The sequence below is a fragment of the Ixodes scapularis genome, unplaced genomic scaffold, assembly GCF_016920785.2.
Source record: "Ixodes scapularis isolate PalLabHiFi unplaced genomic scaffold, ASM1692078v2 PGA_scaffold8__174_contigs__length_109621045, whole genome shotgun sequence".
In the NCBI taxonomy this organism is placed as follows: Eukaryota; Metazoa; Arthropoda; class Arachnida; order Ixodida; family Ixodidae; genus Ixodes; species Ixodes scapularis.
The window spans coordinates 51,480,350-51,499,222 of NW_024609883.1; the positions used below are offsets into that span (position 1 = coordinate 51,480,350).

The 18,873-nt window shown below is 43.6% G+C and overlaps 3 protein-coding genes across 3 annotated transcripts in view; 2 read left to right on the forward strand and 1 right to left on the reverse strand.

The window, feature by feature from the left end:
* Window positions 1-11,525, reverse strand: part of LOC120837764 (kelch domain-containing protein 10) — a 15,630-nt gene extending 4,105 nt beyond the window's left edge. The window contains exons 1-6 of the mRNA XM_040207335.3: window positions 11,431-11,525; window positions 11,175-11,299; window positions 11,001-11,085; window positions 5,763-5,917; window positions 4,421-4,557; window positions 366-517 (exon numbers count right to left, since the gene is read on the reverse strand). Of these exons, the coding sequence (XP_040063269.2) occupies window positions 366-517; window positions 4,421-4,557; window positions 5,763-5,917; window positions 11,001-11,085; window positions 11,175-11,299; window positions 11,431-11,485 (709 nt within the window). The 5' untranslated portion in view covers window positions 11,486-11,525. The remainder of the gene's footprint in view (window positions 1-365; window positions 518-4,420; window positions 4,558-5,762; window positions 5,918-11,000; window positions 11,086-11,174; window positions 11,300-11,430) is intronic.
* A 224-nt stretch (window positions 11,526-11,749) lies between these two features.
* LOC120841500 (protein N-terminal glutamine amidohydrolase) lies at window positions 11,750-12,719 on the forward strand. Its single transcript, XM_040212403.2, has one exon. It carries the CDS (start codon window positions 11,875-11,877, stop codon window positions 12,475-12,477), a length of 603 nt encoding a protein of 200 aa, XP_040068337.1. The 5' UTR covers window positions 11,750-11,874; the 3' UTR covers window positions 12,478-12,719.
* Window positions 12,720-14,836: 2,117 nt separating this feature from the next.
* Window positions 14,837-17,425, forward strand: LOC120841489 (lysosomal alpha-mannosidase-like). The gene is made up of 3 exons (XM_040212393.3): window positions 14,837-15,021; window positions 15,873-15,975; window positions 17,265-17,425. Exons 1-3 carry the CDS (start codon window positions 14,911-14,913, stop codon window positions 17,423-17,425), a joined length of 375 nt encoding a protein of 124 aa, XP_040068327.1. The 5' UTR covers window positions 14,837-14,910.
* The last annotated feature ends 1,448 nt before the right edge of the window (window positions 17,426-18,873 follow it).

An 18,873-nucleotide genomic window follows, 5' to 3' on the forward strand; every position in this document is an offset into this window, starting at 1 on the left:
GTCAAACGCAAATGCGAGGTGCGCACGCAAGCGGTGGTGCTCGCGGTTATCGCTATCTATGCTTTAACAAGGTTTTAGCATATTTAATGTTTCTTGGATTTGCCATTTGGTATGCTCCCATTTGTCAAGGTCTTCGATATTAGCGGAAACACGCGAAAGCTTCAATTGAAGCTTAAAGAGCATATTTTTGTAAATCGAATTATCAATATGTTGAACCATCATGCAAGCCCTTTTGAATTAGGTATATCCGGGTTTGACTGTACTTGGAGAACCCCACGTTCCTTAGGAACTCGGGTTGAGAGCCCACGATCTAGAGAACTGTCCGGGGACGGCTGGCCGCAAGACCGCGGCCACCTTCTCCTCACCGTGGTGGGGATCTGCGATGCTGTTGAGCGTCTCCCAGGTGTGTCGTTCTGTGTGAAAGGCTGGCAGCTTGCGAAGCGACAGACTGCTGTGGGCGGTGCCACCGCCAAGGACAATGATGTATTCTCCGTGGGTGGCTAGCTCGTGCCGATACCTGCAAAGTGGAGATGCGCAAATGGTACCCAGAGGCGTCTTTCTGAATACTAACCACTTTTGCGGCGATTACTGTAATGACCAGCATATAATGCAGTTTTTTTTATTTGTTTCCACGGTTTTGGTCTGTAAAATTTGCGCTCGAATTATATGCTGATCCAACCAATTTTAAGCTTTTGCGGGGTATATGCGATTGAGGGTACGTGCAGTTTTGGTTCCCAGCCATCATCATCATCAACAAGTTGCGCGGTTAAGCGATCACCAAAAAGTTTTTGCCCCCTTTTTTCCCCGTCGTCGGCAAAGTCTCTAGTTCTTTCACTAATTCAAGCTTCAGGAAGCACAAATTCTGTTGAAATTATGAAAAATTCATCTAAATATGATGTAAAATAAATCTATGATCTGTTATGCGGATGGCTACACATAAAAAAGCAGATACTTGATGATTTCCTCCACACGTGCCTACTGATCAAACCCCACACATCAAACATTGGTCAAATGTATGAGTTAAGTTTATTCATCCCTCAAAAAAAGTTGTCTGTCGTGAACTGTCCAGACAGCACATGACACCTCAAAACAAAATTAAGTTTGTTTATCCAGCAAAAAAGTTGTCTATTAGCCCCGTTGGGCACGCTAATTAAAAAGACACTAACAACCCGCAAACACATTTTTTTTAAATATTTTGCCAGGGAACCTAATATGATGCCAGGAGACTACCCAATAAGTATTTTTCTACAGTCCCATATATTTTTATATATGGGACATGAGCACGAAAGTTTATGGCCGGAAATCACGTGGCCACACACACTCGCTTTCCCCTGCTTCTTTGGCATTGAAGCAGACGACAACGACAATGTTCTGTGTACTGTTTGCCGTGCGATTGTTTCGCACTTATATTGCTTCTGCTCAATATTCTGCACTCGTAGATCGATTGCCCGGTACCACGAATGACAGTTCTGAAGCAGCGGCCTCACGTCTGTCGCAACGTTGGTCCGTCGTGCACCACCATCGCATCGTCCAGCCGGCGGTACATCGCCATATTGAGAATGACGTGTACATGCAAAACTTTCTGGGATCTGCGGAACATCTATCAAAGTACTTGCAGCTTCTTGGAGGTCAATTCTCTAACTGACCAATTCTCAAACTGGCCAATTCCCTGCCGACTGTTTTCTTTGCGTTCTGGTAGTTGGGCTCTTACTGGTCATGTTCAAATAAAAACCTTGGCGAGCACAAATACCCTGTCAGTGTTTCTTTAACGAGCATTGGTGCACTGTGAAGAAGTCACACCCATGGAAGCGAACTCCACGAATGTTGCTTCTCTGCAGTGCATTGGTGCTCGTTAAGAAGTGCACTGAATGAGGCTGCAAGAAGAAAAAAGTATGAATTACACAAAAAAAAACGTTCAAATTATGTGGCTTTTAAATACATTAAAAACGTAGCGGGGCAATTAAACATTTTTAAATTTGTTTTAATCAACCAGAAGTATGAAATATAAGAGTTTCAATTATTGCGAGCCTACTGTATTATATGTGGCTTCGTATGATATGCAGATTTTTACCGGTTGACTGCTGAGTCATTGAGCTGTGGGATGTATGCATGATGGCTGATATTTCATATAAGCGAGGTATTGCGCATGGTGAGAATGCACCCCATAGCCCAGTAGAGAAAGATGGTAGCTCGCAGAGGACAATTATTGGAATGGTCTATACCAAGGTTTACTCGACTATTGCAGGAAGTCTTCCAAATTTCAATTCGGGAAGCTTCCTGGAAGCCTCGAAGTGCCAGCCAACATTTTTGCCAAGACGCTCAACTTCTTCATGGCACCAGATCAACATACATCTTTTAGAGAGTTCTTACTTTTTCAAGTGTAAAATAATTATATATCTCAGACCTCCTTTAAGTGACCAATGATGATCCGACGTAGATATATTTTTGGCAGTGATTATTTTGACATTCATTGGCAAAAATTAACTAGAAGCTTTATTTTAATGTCTGTGACGCCACTTCCAGAAAAAACTGAAAATATTTTTAAAACCATTACGACGTAAGACGTACGACGTAAAACGTATCACGCAAAATGTAAAAACAATTGACTGTAGATTTTATGACCAGAGCTTTTAAATCATGGGAAATGCAAGGAAACTTCTCAAAGTGCAACTCAACTATTGGGTCATTCGTAATGTTTGCTTGGTTGTGTTATATGCCTGAGAACAAGGCAAAGTTACTTCTCACAATAAATTTCACATTAATAACACAGACAAAAGGAGTTAACTGAACCTTTTAAGAAAGTCCGGTCACCAAAATTGAAGTTTGACTACTCAACAATTTGCTGTCACAAAATGTTGTATCTCGTACAACTGCAACACAGACTGTAATAGGATAATCGTTTGCATGGTGCGTCAAAAGTTTTGTTGTTCGTCTGCACCAATCAAAAAACATAAAGGAGGCAATTTTTGCATTTGAAACAATTTACCTAATGTCCCAATCATTTAGTAGTTACCCTACACTCGTCGTCATATATATATATATATAAATTAAGCAATGAACCTACGAAACCTAGGTAGAGGCCATATTCAAAACAAGATTTTGCAATTGTTTGAAGACACACTTGCGTGGTAGAGGAGGCATGGAGGCACAAAAATCATTTCAAACTCTCAGTGCTACGTAGTGCGTGCACTTAAATACATTTGTTACATGCAGGCAAGATAAAGAAATAGCCAGCTCGCCTTTCTTGCAAATTCAAAATCTTGAGTGGCAGTGATATTGTCCGAAAGAAATTTTTCAAATGTCAAGCACACACACACGCTGAATAGGTCATTTCTAGTGCCAAGCAGAAGCGAAGTTGCTTAGACAGGCGACAGAGCGATACCTTACTCCGTCAACGCAACACCGACAACACCAGCAGAAACCAAACAGAATGAAATGGCTACCACACTTACCACTGTGACGGCTACATTGATGGGGGACGTCAAAATGAAAAAGCTACTATTTTGAGAAAGACACAACGTCCACAAAGCCGTTACTTTGAAGGGGGACGTCAAAATAATTTAAAAACCATTTTCGTGTTTTACGGAAGTGATGTTACAGACGTCGAATAAGTTTTGGAGTTATTTTGACGACGGACGTCAAAATAGTCACCGCCTCTTTTTTCTTTTCTTAAATAATAAGCCCATGCTAAGCTTCACCTTTCCTATAGTAGGTGACAGGCCAAGTGTGTAGTGTACTGCTTCCAGCACGTGCTCGTTGCCTTCTGCCGAGCTTTGGCTTGAAGGCAAAGGCAGAAAACTCGTGCTGGAAGCAGAGCATTTAACGCGCTTTTAATCGCCGTTCGCACTCTTGCAACCGAGTAAGACAGAAAGAGACGAGACCGGTTTTTAAGTCCCTTGCAACCGCCTATCCCCAAATGCGCTGCTGCGGAGCAGGTCCTACACGGTCGCAAGAGACTTAAAAACTGGCCTTGTCTCTCTCCGTCCCACTCGGTAGCAAGTGTGTGAACGGCGCTTTTACCTATCACCAATAGGCATGTGTGTGTATATATATATATATATATATATATATATATATATATATATATATATATATATATATATATATATATATATATATATATATATATATATATATATATAATGATATTGAGTGAAGATTGACAAGTGCAGCCGTAGTAATATTGAGAACGAAGAGGGGAGAAGGTGATTATTGAATTTATAGCATTAAAGTTAGGGAAAGGGAAAGGGAAAGAGAGCTGGCGAAAAATTGGGCCAGGAGCGGGGATTGTATATATATATATATATATATATATATATATATATATATATGTATATATATATATATTCATTTCATCAGTTTATTTGTTTATTGAATCGTAGGAGAGAAAAACTAGGTCTGGAGACCAAGGTAGCCTGACCTGCGTGTGGGCTCCATGTCCGCAGGTAGCCTCTTCCAAGAGAGGTCAGCCAGGGAGAGTTGGTGCACGTCCATAGAGTATTCGAAGCCCGTCGTGCCTCCAAGCACGTACAGGTGACCCTTGAAGTAGCACATGGCCTGGATGACAGAGGGATGGGTTAGTATCAGCACTTGGTTTCTACATATATTTTCTGCTACTCAGTAACGTAAATAAAAAATGTTCCTCTCTTTCTGTCCCTTCAACTGTTTGATGTCTCCCTTTTCTTACCGCAGTCTCAGGGTATAATTCATTGTGGTTAACCGTCACCAGCTCTCCCGCACACTCACTATTTATTCACTAATATCTAACACTTTGATGAAAATAAACATGCATACTGTAAAATACCGGGCAACCACCCATTCAAAATTTGGAGATAATTGCGAAAAAATGGGGGATGGGTTCTTGTCGGGTCATCAATTTTACATATAAATGTACTGTACATATTTTCTCAGATCTTACAAATTTGGGAATGGGCGGATGCACGGTGTTCTACGCTAGTTTCCTGTTTTTGCTATTTTATATTTTAACTTAACATTAAAACATGAACTGGCATGAACCGCTATTTTTTTTCTTTTTTTTTTACTCCGAAGCTGGGCCATATTTGAAACCTTTTCTCCAAACAAGAACAAAAAGTGTAACGAAAAGATCAGAGTACATTTAAGCCATTGAATAACATGCGTGCCACAGCATCGGCCAGTGCTCGCGTAATTCACCATCGTCATGGCGTTGTTTCTGCACCTCCTCCCAAGAACAATTTCGAGGATTTTCACGCAATTTTCGCTTATGCTCTCGATTCCACTCCCGCGCCCGATCCGTGCTCCGTCAATGACGAGCCTCCTCGCCGAGCCGCAACCGAAAGTCCTGTTCTTCGAACCCGCCACAGACTTTCCGAGGTCTAGCCACACGGTGTGCAAGTTCGTCTGCTCAAATGGCCGCACGCGTGCACCGGCTTGACGGGGTATCGGCTATGACTACTCCAAAAGTCAGAACGACGGGGCATCTCTTTCGAACGCCCGTCCACCAGATGCACTCAATGCTTTTCTTCGAATGCCCGTCCTCAACGTGCGCTCACTGCTTTTCGACGCGTACCCTGGTTGCACGTGCACGCTCGGCACGCATTTCGCGAAGGACGACGAGTCAATACCTCGAGGAGGTTCCAAGTTACAGATGCCTCTGTAAAACATCCGGGTTTGACTCCCCGTAAAGCGGAACGAAGCCGCCTCCAAACCGAGAACGGAGGGGCAGCAAACACCCGAGCGCGATCCCTCGTCTGCCCCAGCCAAGGGTGTCTGTCTTCTCTTACCTGACCGTACTGTTCGTACGGGCGGTCCCCGTTGGTGGGAACCAGGTCCCAGTGCCTGGAACGCAGGTCGAACATGTACAGCCTGTTGGAGATCCGCTCGCCAAAGGGAACGCCTGTGCCGCCGTACACCAGTATCTTGTCGCAGTGTAGCAAGGCTGCAAAAAAAGTTCCGTGTCTAGAATTTTCTGTACTGCATTTCACTTCGAGTGCGAACAATAGAGTTATTGTAATAGGCTCGTTCGATTTACCCGTACTTCCAACACCGGTGCAGAAAAGTGTACGGCAATGTACTTCCGGTCGTATCTCAATACAAATACCGGAAGTGCACTGCCCTTACACTTTTCTGCGCCGGTGCAGCAGGTGAAGGTAAATCGAACGAGCCTAATGTATGCTAGAGGTCCAACTGGCGCGACTGTGCGGTTTCAGATTGAAGCAGACAGCAACCGGTTTCAAATTGACATCCGGTAATGCACTTTTATGAAAAACAGTGAGAGCATTTTCTCCCTGTGCTACTTATAAGATCAAATATCACAAATGATTTGTATGTAATAGATAGCTTGGGAGATTTCTCGGTCATGTAGATGAAAATAGTCATCAGTTACGGCATTTCTGTTTCAAATTCGCTGCATTAAAAACGGTGCTAAAAAGGTTTCCTACATGTATTTATGTCCACTGTCTGACACTGTTGGCACAAACACGGCGTCGGTACTTTTCTGCGTGGAGGTTTTCGTGCCAAAGCAATAAAGAGCATTTCAAAAATCAAGAGAGATGTCAGGAACTATACACTAACGCTTCATCTGTGCATGTAGATGATCAAAATAAAGTAAAGCCAAGTAATGAGTGTGGTTTGCAATAAACAACATTTGTTTTATTCACTCTGCTAATCATGCACGAGTGCAAAGGTAAGTTTGTTCTAGTATTCAAAACTCAAATCTGTATGCTTGAAAAATTTTAGAAATTGGAAAATGCCAGGAAACTCTTATCACCCAATAAATTTAGCACATAAATAAAATAAGAAACACTTTTCATAGTGCGCATACTTTTACTGTTTTACGCATTTGAACCGCTTGTAGATAGGGATCGTTTTAGTGGCATATAAACCTTGCAGATCATCAGTATCAGTATCGTTGACATGGGGGCACTCCTTGAGCAAGCCCTACATTCTTTTCAACTGTTACTATTGCTTAGATTCGTCGCTTGTACACACTTGCTGTGGAACATAGAACAGGGCTCGGAATAGAGGGAAGTTTAGCATTCCTCACTGATTGTAAAAATCCAGTAACAGACAATAATAGGGTCATGCTGACAACAAAAGAATCGGTGCTTTTCTGCAACGGGGGTTTATGTGCCAAAGCAATGAAGAGCATCTCGAAGATAAAGAAAAACGTCAAGAACAACGAACTAACACTGGGTGAGTATTTAGCTGTGCATGTATAAAATAAAATAAAGTAAAGCCAAGTAATGAGTGCGATTTCCAATATATAACATTCCTTTCATTCACTCTGCTGGTCATGTATCGGTGCAAAGGTAAGTTTGTTTTCGAGTTCAAAACTTTTATCTGCATGCTCGAAAACTTTTAAAATGGAAAAAAGTCAGAAAACTCTTACCACCCGATAAAATTGGCACAATAATAGAAAGAAAACACCCTTTATAGTGGGATTACTTTTACTGTTTTACGCATTTCAACCGCTCCTAGGGAGTCATTTCAGTGGCCCATATATCTCGCACATTGTTAATATTAGCGTCATTGCAATGTTGGCGTTCCTTGGACAAGCCCTACATTCTTTTCGACTTTTACTCCGCTTGTCTTTGCACACTTGCTGTGGAACATTGGACTTGGCCCAGAATACTAGGAAGTTAAACATTGCTCACTGATTGTAAAAATACAGTAACTAAAGCAATTTCACTTTTATAGTGTTAATAAAGCTATCAACTAATGGCTACGACCCAATTAACAAAGGCAATTCCTGTAATTATTTGGTGAAGAGACAAAATGCACATGCATTTTCCCATAGGAATGCAGAGGAGCACTGAAAAAGTGGACTGGTTGCCATCTGCTTCAATTTGAAACCGGAAGTGCCATAGACACCAGTTGAAAATCTAGCACACATTATAATAACTCTATGGTGTGAACATAGCAGAAGCTGGAGAAGCGGGCCCCAGGCTTTCCACGTCCTTGCTAGGCATGAGCGCTCGTACAGTGCAAGCATCCTTCAAGGAAACATGATAGTGCTTGCCGCTTCGGCATCACTCGCACATCAAGTGAAACAATCAATAGAAACTATACTAGTTTTCAATAGAGGCAACCTGGAACTCTTTTACCTAAGGTACTCCCAGCATATTTGCAACAGAATCCAGTGCAAGTCTAGAGACACAGTTTCAATAACAAGAGAGAGAAGTTCTACGTCACAGGACGATACAAACTAACCCAATGAGAAATGAGTTTGTAAAAACTTGAGGTCTCTGTCAGTAGGCTGATCACATAGCAAGAAAGAGGTGGCTCAGTCACACTTACAAAAACTCTGATAAACCATTTATAGATGACTAGATTTTTACAAATCACCAAAACACACCACCACAAAATATTGATAAAAAAATATTTGTAACTTAAAAACTTTTTTTTTTTTTTTATGAAACAGGTAAATTGAGACCTGGCTGCATTTTTCCTGAGTTCCATGTAATGAAGGCACAGAATTTGAAATATCGTAATGAGTCGTCCAAGGCACCATCTTCACCAAAAAAAATAATAAAATCCACCAATCAACACTCTTCTGATGTCCAAAACACAGAGAATATGTTGGTTTAAACAAAATCTTGAATGTGACACAGTTAGCAAAAACAAGCAATCGCTAGTTTTTCCTTCATTGCTCTTAGAACTAAAAACTATCCTCAAAATTGCTAGTGTGGTGGAATGTGCTCATCTAGAACATAGGTGGTAGAATGTGGTGTTCATCAATAACAAGTTCAAGCAAAACATAAAAAAGAAAAAAAAAAAAAAATTTACAAAGTCATGTTTGTGATAACTGTGTCGTGCAGTGCATAAACAAAATGTCTAAGGCATGGCTCGCTCATCAACTACCATAATATTTCGAGGAATAGCCCATCTAAAATCGAAAACCAAATTGGGAAAAAATAAGGAGTAAGCTAACTTCCGAGGTGCAACAAAAAAAAAGTTTAAAAAAATGCTAGTTTTAAATTTTGTGACCTACCAAACTTGTGAACGTAGGAAGGGTCGATGAGCCAGACTGTCTTTCCCAATCGGCAATGTTTCCTTATTTCCCACCGTGGCTAAGTAATACCATTAGACCGATGTTACCATCAGAAAAGGCCCTGCTGTAGCTATAAATGGGCTATCTTTCGGTGTTTTTGGAAAGACAGCAAATCATGCCATAAATAAGGGTGGGTTATCTTTCGGGGTGGGGCATCTCACATGATATTACGGTGCATAGATCATTGATGTCAGCTCACTCGATAGTATGTTTTTATAGCCTTCCCCTAGCAAATGTAGAGAGCTCGGCGTATAATAGCAAAACAGGTTCCTGCGCCCTTTTGCAAACTGTCACCTATCTCTCCGCGCCTGCAGATCTGAACCTGAATGAGCGGCCGTCGAGCAACTCCAACCAATCTGTGAAGTGGTGGAGCGTGCCTAACTGCTGGGAGAAGCTTTCTGCACAGCCATCAAACATTGGCTTGACTCCGATAATGGACACTCCACTGCCATCTTTCTGCAAACAAACACGGCGCAGAAGTATCATTATCGGGGGTATCGGAGGCGTTGAAACGAGCTGCTAAAACTCTATTGGCTCGTACCAGGGAAGCTCACTCTGTAGAAACTCGTAGCATTTCAGTCTCAGTATTTATGCTGCCATGCCTGCCCTGGCCACAACAGCAATCGCACCCATTTTGATACAAATCAAACCAATTTTGACACAAATGCCCGAGCAGAAAATTTACGAGTACGTCAGAGGCAGGTGAAGTTATCAGAAGCCTTGAGTTGCGAAGTTCCCACCAAGCAGCTGAAGTTATGATGGAAATGTGTAAAAGGTACCTCACTACGCAACTGGTGATGTGCTGCGTTATTATCTTGGCTGTGTCTAGAGTGCCGTCTGATGGCACTTTGTTCGCGCCTTCAAGTGCCACATGAAAGTGCTAAGCACAAGTCACGCTTATTCTGACATGTATTCCTCAGCCGCTCGCCGATCTTCTAATGTAAAGCGTGAGCGAGACAAATGCTAAAGAAGCGAGCAGCATGCTTTCTTATGCATGTTTATGCCTGCGCTGTGTAGGCGCACAATTTGCCAAAGTTTGCCGAAGTGGCTCTGTCTCGAAGATTGCGATTGTGATTTAAGATAAATTCAAGTTTAAATCTCATGTCCTCGAGGGGCGGCAAAAGCCTCTACAAAATATATATATATTTTTTTTTTTTAATCATAAAAAAATGGCGATGCTTCTTTCTAAGGCAAGCACTGGACCAAAATATTTGTGAAGGCATCGACTACTAACCAAGCAGAGATGTCATTATTTGGTTTTCAAATATTATTTGTTATGAAGAAAGTTTTATGAAATATGAGTATACTATAATTAGAAAATTTAACACAAAAAAAAAGTACATCGAAAGTAGGCATACTAATTTCGGCCACGAAGTGCAAAAACAAGATATTCTTCACTGAAGGACGGCGTTTGTTCGGTAGAAGCATGGTACAACGGCACTCGAATCCGGACGTAAAGTGCCGTCGGATGGCACTTGAATGCTCCGCAAGCGCGCCTTCGGACAGCCCTTTTGTGACTGCTTATTACTATCTTATGGAAGGGTATGTCACCCAGTTGCCTGTCAATGCAAGGTAGGGGCAGGCAGCGATAGCACAGCAGCGACATAACAGCGGCGTCGCTGCCAACTATCGGAGCTGATCCGTTTGCTGCCTTGTGAGCACTCGCAGTCTTCACTCTGTCTCGCTTGCCGAGACTAGGAGTTCGAAATTACGGATCCGCCCGCGCCCGCTATTTGCCGGGGGATGGGGCTAGCTGTTAGACTGTCACATTTCGGTGCAGTGACTGCTCTATTTCATTCCTATATTCTTTATATGAACCTACAATGGGCGCATGACTCTCCAAAAGGAGATAGGGGTTGTCAATTTTCAACTGTCAGCGTTCGCAAGAAATCAAAGCTCGAAATTTGCAGTCACGCAAGATCGAGTGAAGCATAGTACGCGTGCCGAAAGCAGAAGTGTGTTCACCAACCTGCATGTGACGCTAATTCCGACGGGACTTCGCCGGACATCTTCAGGTTGGTCCACCTTTGGGTGTATGCGTTGAATTGCCACAACTGGAAAACCAACAGACCTCATCAAACGATCGGAAAACGGACGCACAGACATGCACAGATTTTTGTCAACGGGCAGTCGATGCACTTACCTCCCTAAACAGAAAGCTGGTGGGGTCGTCGCTCCCATTGTCGGGGTTGTAACCACCGAATGCGTACACGTTGTTTCCGTCCGCCACGATCCGATGTCCGCTCCGGGGTTTGGGGACCGAGTCACCTGGGTGGAATTTTCGGGCGTCAGCGAGTGTTGCACCGCATCGCGGCCCGCGGTTTAACATTTTAGCCAGAGCTGAGGCTCCGCGTCATGTGACCCTTCTTTGTTATGAAACGAGGTGGCAAGAAACCTACCCTTTGATTCGAAAGTTTTGATCACCATCGGGCGAAAACAAAAACACGCCGCCATGTTGGCTCTTCCATGTGACTTGGCTCGGCTTGGCTCAGCACTTGATAAGGTTTTATTTAAAAAGCAGCTGACGGCTAACCTAAAAGGCATTTAGATTTACAAAAAAAAATTATGTGAGCATCACAGGTGTATTTTTATATACTACTAAATATAATTAAGTTATATATATTAAGATACCAAAAGAAGGCTTATTCGCAATTTTAAGAGCGATATGGTACCACGGCAAGATCAGTGCCACGGCACTTCATGTAAGTTTCGTTTTCATTCAGGCAAGACTGTCAAGATGGTGGAAAGCGTCCCACTTGTCGAGTTTAGGATCGGTGGCGGTTATCCCGTTATCCCTTGTGCGTGATAGGAGCCTTCTCTGCCTTTCCTGCCCATCACCTGCTATGGAGATGTCAGTGTTGAAGGATCTGAGTATTCCAGCGGCCGACGAATGTGTATACACTGCGTGCTATTGCGAAGAAAACGTGTGGAAGCTGTGCGAACTCACCCGGGCCACCCGACCCGAGCTGCTCGCACAGTGCTCGGTCGTGTTCGTCTCCAACCGCCGCCGGGCCGTCCCGATCTGGTGTCAAAAAAGCGGCTCGGACAGCACGGGCCTCTCGGTTTGGGACTACCACGTCTTCTTCGTCTACAGACCCGCGGACGGCAGGCCGTGTCAGGTCTACGATCTCGACACTACGCTGGACTTCCCGGTGGACTTCGCGGTGTACGTTGAGCACTCCTTCCACCCACAGACGAACCTGAGTCCCGAACTAGCGCCGATGTTTCGGGTGGTGGATGCTTCGCAGTTCTTGGACACTTTCGCGTCAGACCGGTCTCGGATGAGGGCTCCCGACGGGAGCTGGTTGAAGCCACCGCCTCGCTACCCATGCATCAGCACCCCTTCGGCGACGGACAACTTGGACGAGTTCGTGAGCGTCGACGAAGGGGTCGGGGTGGGCAAGGTGTACACATTGAGACAGTTCGTGCGTAAACTTGACGAGTGAATGCAGCTTCTCGCAATTTTGTGGAGGCGCAATTCAGTTGTATGTCGTAGTAAACCGGCAGTGTGGACCCGCGTACTGGTGGTATTCTTTTTGAAAGTGACGTCGCGGAGTAAAAAAGTAGGACACCTCTGAACTAAACAGTACCTTGGGAGACTAATCTATATTTTGCTGCTTAATCGAATCTAACAACAACCTGCCAGGAAGCTTTTTATGTCTAGAATAAAGTTGTATTCTATAAATATTATATGCCGCAGCATTTCTTGATTAGTCGTTTCCCTCTCTTAGCAGTGAACTGGCAGCCTCATTCACTAAAGGCTCTTTTACTCCGACGTCGACCGCGTGCTTGTGTAGGCATTGTAAGAGAGTAGGAAGGAAAGTGAGAGCCAATTGTGCACACGCACTGCGTGCATTTGTCACTGGCCCAACATTGAGCGTAGCCAACAAGGCGTAGCACAGCGGGCACCGCTACTGCTTGGTCGCAGATATCGAGTTCCTGCTCGCCAGCCAACGAAAGGCCCCCATTCTGCACTACACTATATTTGTTGTGCTCAGCGTCGAGGCAGTGACAGGCCTATGAGCCTGCACCCATTGATTGCCTCTATTTCCTCTTTTACATCGCCAACAAACACACACACTCAGCGTTGGAGTGTAACAGAGCCTTAACCCATACATGTGCAGGGGAACCCTTGAAAGCAAGCCTTCTGGAAGCCTGAAAGTGGTAGCCAATGTGTAGCTAAGAAACAACTTCTTCGGGATTATACTTGTAATTTTGGTGCCATGTTTTCTGTATAGTATATGGGTAAAATCCCGTCCTGGTTTTGTCAAAATTGGAGAAAACCAAAAACCGTGAATCGAAGTGGTCTTTGGATATGAGAAACCGAAGCTTCACAGGAAAAGTCCTTGTCCACGGCTTAATTTTGTTTTGACCGAGAACACATCCCGCACTCAGTTGGCCGTAAGGCATTCTCCGTGAACCATGCCCCTTGTCTCGTCTGCTTCTCTTATTGGTACCGAAACATTTTACAAGTATTCGGGTCATGCGCATGTTCCCCTGGAGGTTGGACTATCCCATGGTCATGTCCTATTTTCTCTAACGTAATGCCCGATAAATTCCAACTTTTTGTGCAACACCAAAAATAGACTCCTAATCTGCGGGAAACAAAATAGATTGCTTCAAAAACACCTCCGAATTCTGAACAAAATGAACCCCAAAACGTGGAACTCTAGTTGTAAGTAGGTCTCTTAGGAGAACATTGACTGCCACAGGCTTCCAGGAGGTCCTTTTCAAGTAGCGAAGCCGCCTTGGTGGCTCTCGGGTGAACCGCCGGCCTATGGGTTCCCAGGTGGCGAGTTCGAATCCCGGCCGAGGTGTCCGCAATCTTACAGAGGCTTCTTGCAGAGAAGGTGCCGTGTAACCGAGATTTCAGTTGCACATCAAAAGATCCCCAGGTGGTCCAAATTAATCCTTGGTTCTGGGGCAAGCCAGGTGCCCTTCATTGGTTTGACACGTGAAACCCCCAAATTTAACTTCGCCTCCTAGGGTAGTTCTTTAACCAGCTTGGATTACCTCCATGTTTTGTCTAAGGATATACCCTGTGGATTGTGTACCACGCCCAGCAACTTTGGCAAGACCTTGCATGTCTCTTCCCTAGTATATCTAACAATTTCTTTACACACTTCATCTATCAGGCTAGAGCTTTGCAGGCCCTATTTGAGAACCATTGTACTTGAACGCAGATCTTTACCAGGCAAGTTGCATGATGCACGAGAGGTACTGGACTGGTGCAGACATGCTCATAGTTTTCACCTCCATTCGGGGGGAAGAGCGAACGGAGTATTGAAACCATATGTTTTATTCTTTCTAATTTGTTCACCTTTCTTTTTACCTTGTTTGAAAACCTGTTTTAAAAATACTCTTCAGAGATACCTGTACCAAACTGTCCAAAAATAGCAATAAAAAAAAAGCAATGTTTAAGAAATTTTGGGCACTAGCCATATTAATTTCTTTTATCATGGCAACAAGCAGGAAGCCAGCATCTTCTCGGCTACTTTGAGACTGGTCACAATGAAAGCTGTGTTGCAGGCTCTGCTCTTTCATTGGCATCGGGTAACCACTGTGCAAGGTGAGAGTCTGTGTGAAAGCACGTCAGTATCCCGTTGCATTCCATACAGACCTCATATTCTGTAGTAAGGCTTTTCCAGCAAGCAAGCCCGTAGATGTTGCTTGCAAACCCGTGAAACAGTTATGTTGATTCCACCTGACCCCCGTGCGTCATACTGCATTTTCAGTGAAGCAAGTCATCCTTTTGTGTAGTGAGAATCATTTTCAGTTGGGTTCTGCTCCAAAAGGCTTTGCATCCTGCTGTGTGCTCGTGTTTCACGGTATCTGGAGACTTCTTGTAGTGCCAGCTTGGCATTCTGGGGGCAACAGTGATGCTGCAGCACTGGTCAGCATTCCTGCCGCTTTGTCTCTTGGCCGTTGGTGGCAGTCTGAGTGCTCCTAGGCATCGCAGGCAAGAAGGCGGTGTCAAATGCGGGCTTCAGGTGATTCAAGCTTTCCAATTTGTGGTATTATTACCGTAAAACACAAAGAGAGCACCCACCCTACTTACCCTGAAAACTGGGTTAACCGAAACAAGGGTGCTTGTTTGATGAAATCGAGTGCTTAATGTAAAATTAGCAGAATTCACAAGTTCGGGAAATGTTAATAGTGAGCGCTTGAACAAAGTGGGCACTTCCATGGTATTTTGCGGTATGTCAAAAAAAAATATTTTTACTGTAGCAGTATATTAACTGAATTAGTATTTCGTATGCTTATACCAGCATTGTAAGCATACTCCAACCTTTCATTATTAATGTTCTTACTATGCAGTAGGTAGAAGTCAAGTGCACCAAGGCTATGTTTCAGGAATGTTTGCTATACCAGCATGCTTTTATGAGTACTTTCTGCAACATTGTGAAGAAAATTGCACCAACCTGTCTTTAGAGCAAAAAGGATTGCTATAAGCCTGTTTCTCATGAACTTCATTTCAACCTGACAAAAGGCAAAACCTATGATCAGTGTGAGGGGATTATAATGTCAAACTAATGCACGTGACCCTGTCGTCAGAGCGAGCCTTTTCTGTAAGAATTTGTCACGTGACTTGCTCTTTTGGTTGGCTCATGCAAGTAAAAGCTTTTGCCCTTCGTCAACTTATGCTTAAACAGGGTATATATATATTGCATTAGCATTCTGACATATGGTAGTAAAGATACAAGTATTTTTTTCATAAGTTCACTTTCGTGTAGAGAGAGAGTCTGCCATATTGCAACTATCTGCGGTGTAGGGAGGTTCACCACCCCTTCCTTGAACGAAGCTGATGAATAGAAAGTGACTGAAAAAGAAATCTCTGCAGGGGTGCCCCAGCAGTGCCCCAGGCTACCTTAACGTTCACATCGTCTGCCACAGTCACAATGACGCAGGGTGGGTCGAACCCGTGGACATTATGTACGACAGTGGTGAGCATAATGAACATGCCTGTCGCAAGGCCATTTCATCCTCGGTTTCCTGAACGTTTAGCAATTTATCTTCTTATATATGTACAGGGTGTTTGGAATCGAGGAGTTTGCTGTAAAACAAGCCAAAAAAGATTGTCGCCTGCATGTTACGAGCTTAAATTTTTATTAAAGATGTATTTTGATGGTAGATGCTATCTTGTAAAGTTTGAAGGCATGACCTTATTTTTTTAAAGTTACAATAACATCTTTCACATTTTCAGTGGCAGTCTTTGGCGTATCTAGATGACTAAGAAGAAAGCTTGTAGTGCCCTCCCAATGGAGACCTGAAAGCAGGCGATGACACTGTCTGCTTTCGAGCGTCCATCGGCAGGTGGCGCCATGAGCCCATATACCGATGAACTGGGTGCATCAGAGCTTGCTACTGAAAATTTAAAGGATGTTGTAATTTTTTTCAAGAATATAGTTATGGCTTCAAACTTTACAAGGTAAAATCTACGCCTAGGACCCACGTTTTATGAAATTTTTGGGTCGGCATTTGCAGGTGCAGGTTTTTGCGGCTCATTTTGCAGAGAGTTCCTTGTTTCTGGACGCCCTGTATGTTAGCTGTTGAAATTAAAAGCCCCGCATAGGTGGGGCAAGTCATCGTTCGATTTGGAGGGTCCATCAATTACCACCAACTGTCTATCATATTTCGCATTAAATCTGCAATCCATTAACGATCTGCACTTGACAACCTTGACTAATCTTTCTCCTTTAAAAGTCTTGAGTTGCAGCAAAAGAAAAAAAGTAGAGTTGGTTTCAGAAAATCCTGAATTAGCTTAAGTACAAAAACTTGCTCTGTGTCTATAATTATAAGTGGCATCAGTTCAGGACTCCGAGTCTTTTTCTTCTCTGTTGGTAACACGAACGACCAACGTGGAATAGTAACGTCGAGGGCACGTGATTGCCACGAACAATTCTCCCTATATTTAGGAGAGCCTGGGACTTCGATTACTCAAATTTAAGCAAAGATCACTCTCACTTTTTTTTAGCTTGTGCTACGCATGATGATGATTTTGTCACTATCCCACTCTGTTTGGCCAATGCCGTTATTGTATGATATCACTAAATCCTCTTGTTTACAACTGACCAGTGCTTCATTCCAGGCTTCATATTTCTTCTCGGTAGTCTGTGCTGTTTTCGAGGGCTATTATTTCAATGATTTTAATGGAAACAAGATTGCTGCACAATTTGAAAACTCGAGTGACTCAAGGAGAAACCATAATATGTCCCTGTTGTCTGCTGTCCAGCTGTGCAGCACATCTACAACAATGTCATGGACAGCCTGTCTCGGTACCCCGAACGTCGGTACGTGAGCGCGGAGAACGTCTACTTCTCACGCTGGTTGATGGAAAACCAGAATGTGGGCAACCTGGCTACTGTGCAACGGCTGGTGGATTTGGGCAAGTGAAACAGTCTTTTCCATCCTGCAGGTCGTTGGTTCTCAAACTGGGTTCTTAGAAACCCAGGGGTTCCCCCAGTGCGCCCTTGCGGGGTTTCCAAGCACTCAAATTTTCACGGCTGTATCTGTCCCTACATTTTTTTCAAACTTTTTACAAATTACTTCATCGCCTGGCTTCTTTTTTTTCTATTTTTTTAATATAATATTTCAGTTGTGGATCAGTGCATGTGGGTTGTAGCACAATTCCCCCGGATGCCAAAATCCCTGTCTTGTGTCAACACTCCCCTCGAATATTGACAATCAGAGGGAGTGTCAATACTCCTGTGCCCCATTCTTCCGCTATGCCAGTGCTGCAATCCCCTTCATCACCTCTGCTATTTTGTTATTCAATCGAGACGCATTGTCTTCCCCTGTGATTCTGTGTCTGCTTGATGCCTATCAAAAAGCAAAGTTATAGGCTGTCTATTCGCATGCGAGAATAAAGTGTTTTATAGGGGCAATGTCTGTGCTACCCAAATGTCGTGAAATTGCTGGATCAACCTCAAGATCTCCCGAATATTCGGCTCGCCATTAGACAAATGTTTCTCGAGCTTCTCAATGGCGTGATCTTTCCTTTCCCCCTTCTTTTGCCACTTTCGGGCTTGGCCACCGTTAGACACCTAAATGAGTGTGACCCTTGTTGTTGCCATGTCTTGCTTGATGAGGTCCAGAAACGTGAAAACATTGGGATGTGCTTTGCCGAGGACATTGTTGATTTTTCTGTAATTGAAGAGTACAATTATTACAACTTCTGGCAAATAAAATATTTGATCGCAGAGTGGCAGAATTTCTAATGCTGACTGTACTCACCAGTGCGAAGCTTCCTTTAAGTTGTTTGTCCGGGTTCCGTCGTTTTGGTGGTGGTTCCACTGGTGGATATCGTAGCTCCCGAGCAACCAAGTGTCCTTGAAGTACAGGATGAGTTTTGGGATATTAGGGGCGGATGGTGCTGTAGTCTTCAAACTCTGCCAAGCGAAGTGTTCAAACGTGGGCGGGACGAACGCTTAAGTAATTGTCTGGTGAAGAAACATTGTTATCAGAGAGCTTCCTGATTGACTTTGGCAGGACCAAGTTTTTTAACGTTTTGCCAGATTGCCTGAGCAAAGTGAAAATGAAAACCCTGATGCCGATTGGCAGGAAACACGAATAGGAAAGCCTGGATGAGGGCCAGTTCAAAGTCCGTGCGGCTTATAAGTTTGTCAGCGAGAGGTAGACTTTATCAAAAGGTGCGGCAAAATTTTGTAGGCACGTGTCGGCATGCTGGGGATATTTTATTGGGTTGATTGCTTTGTTCCTACCTTTCCCATCTTTTGTTTATTCTTTGTTTTATGCAGAAGTAAAATTTCAGTGGCTACTCTGCACTGTGTTTGGGTGCTCTTTCCTCTAACCCTTCGTTTTCTCATGCTGTTTTTTTAAGC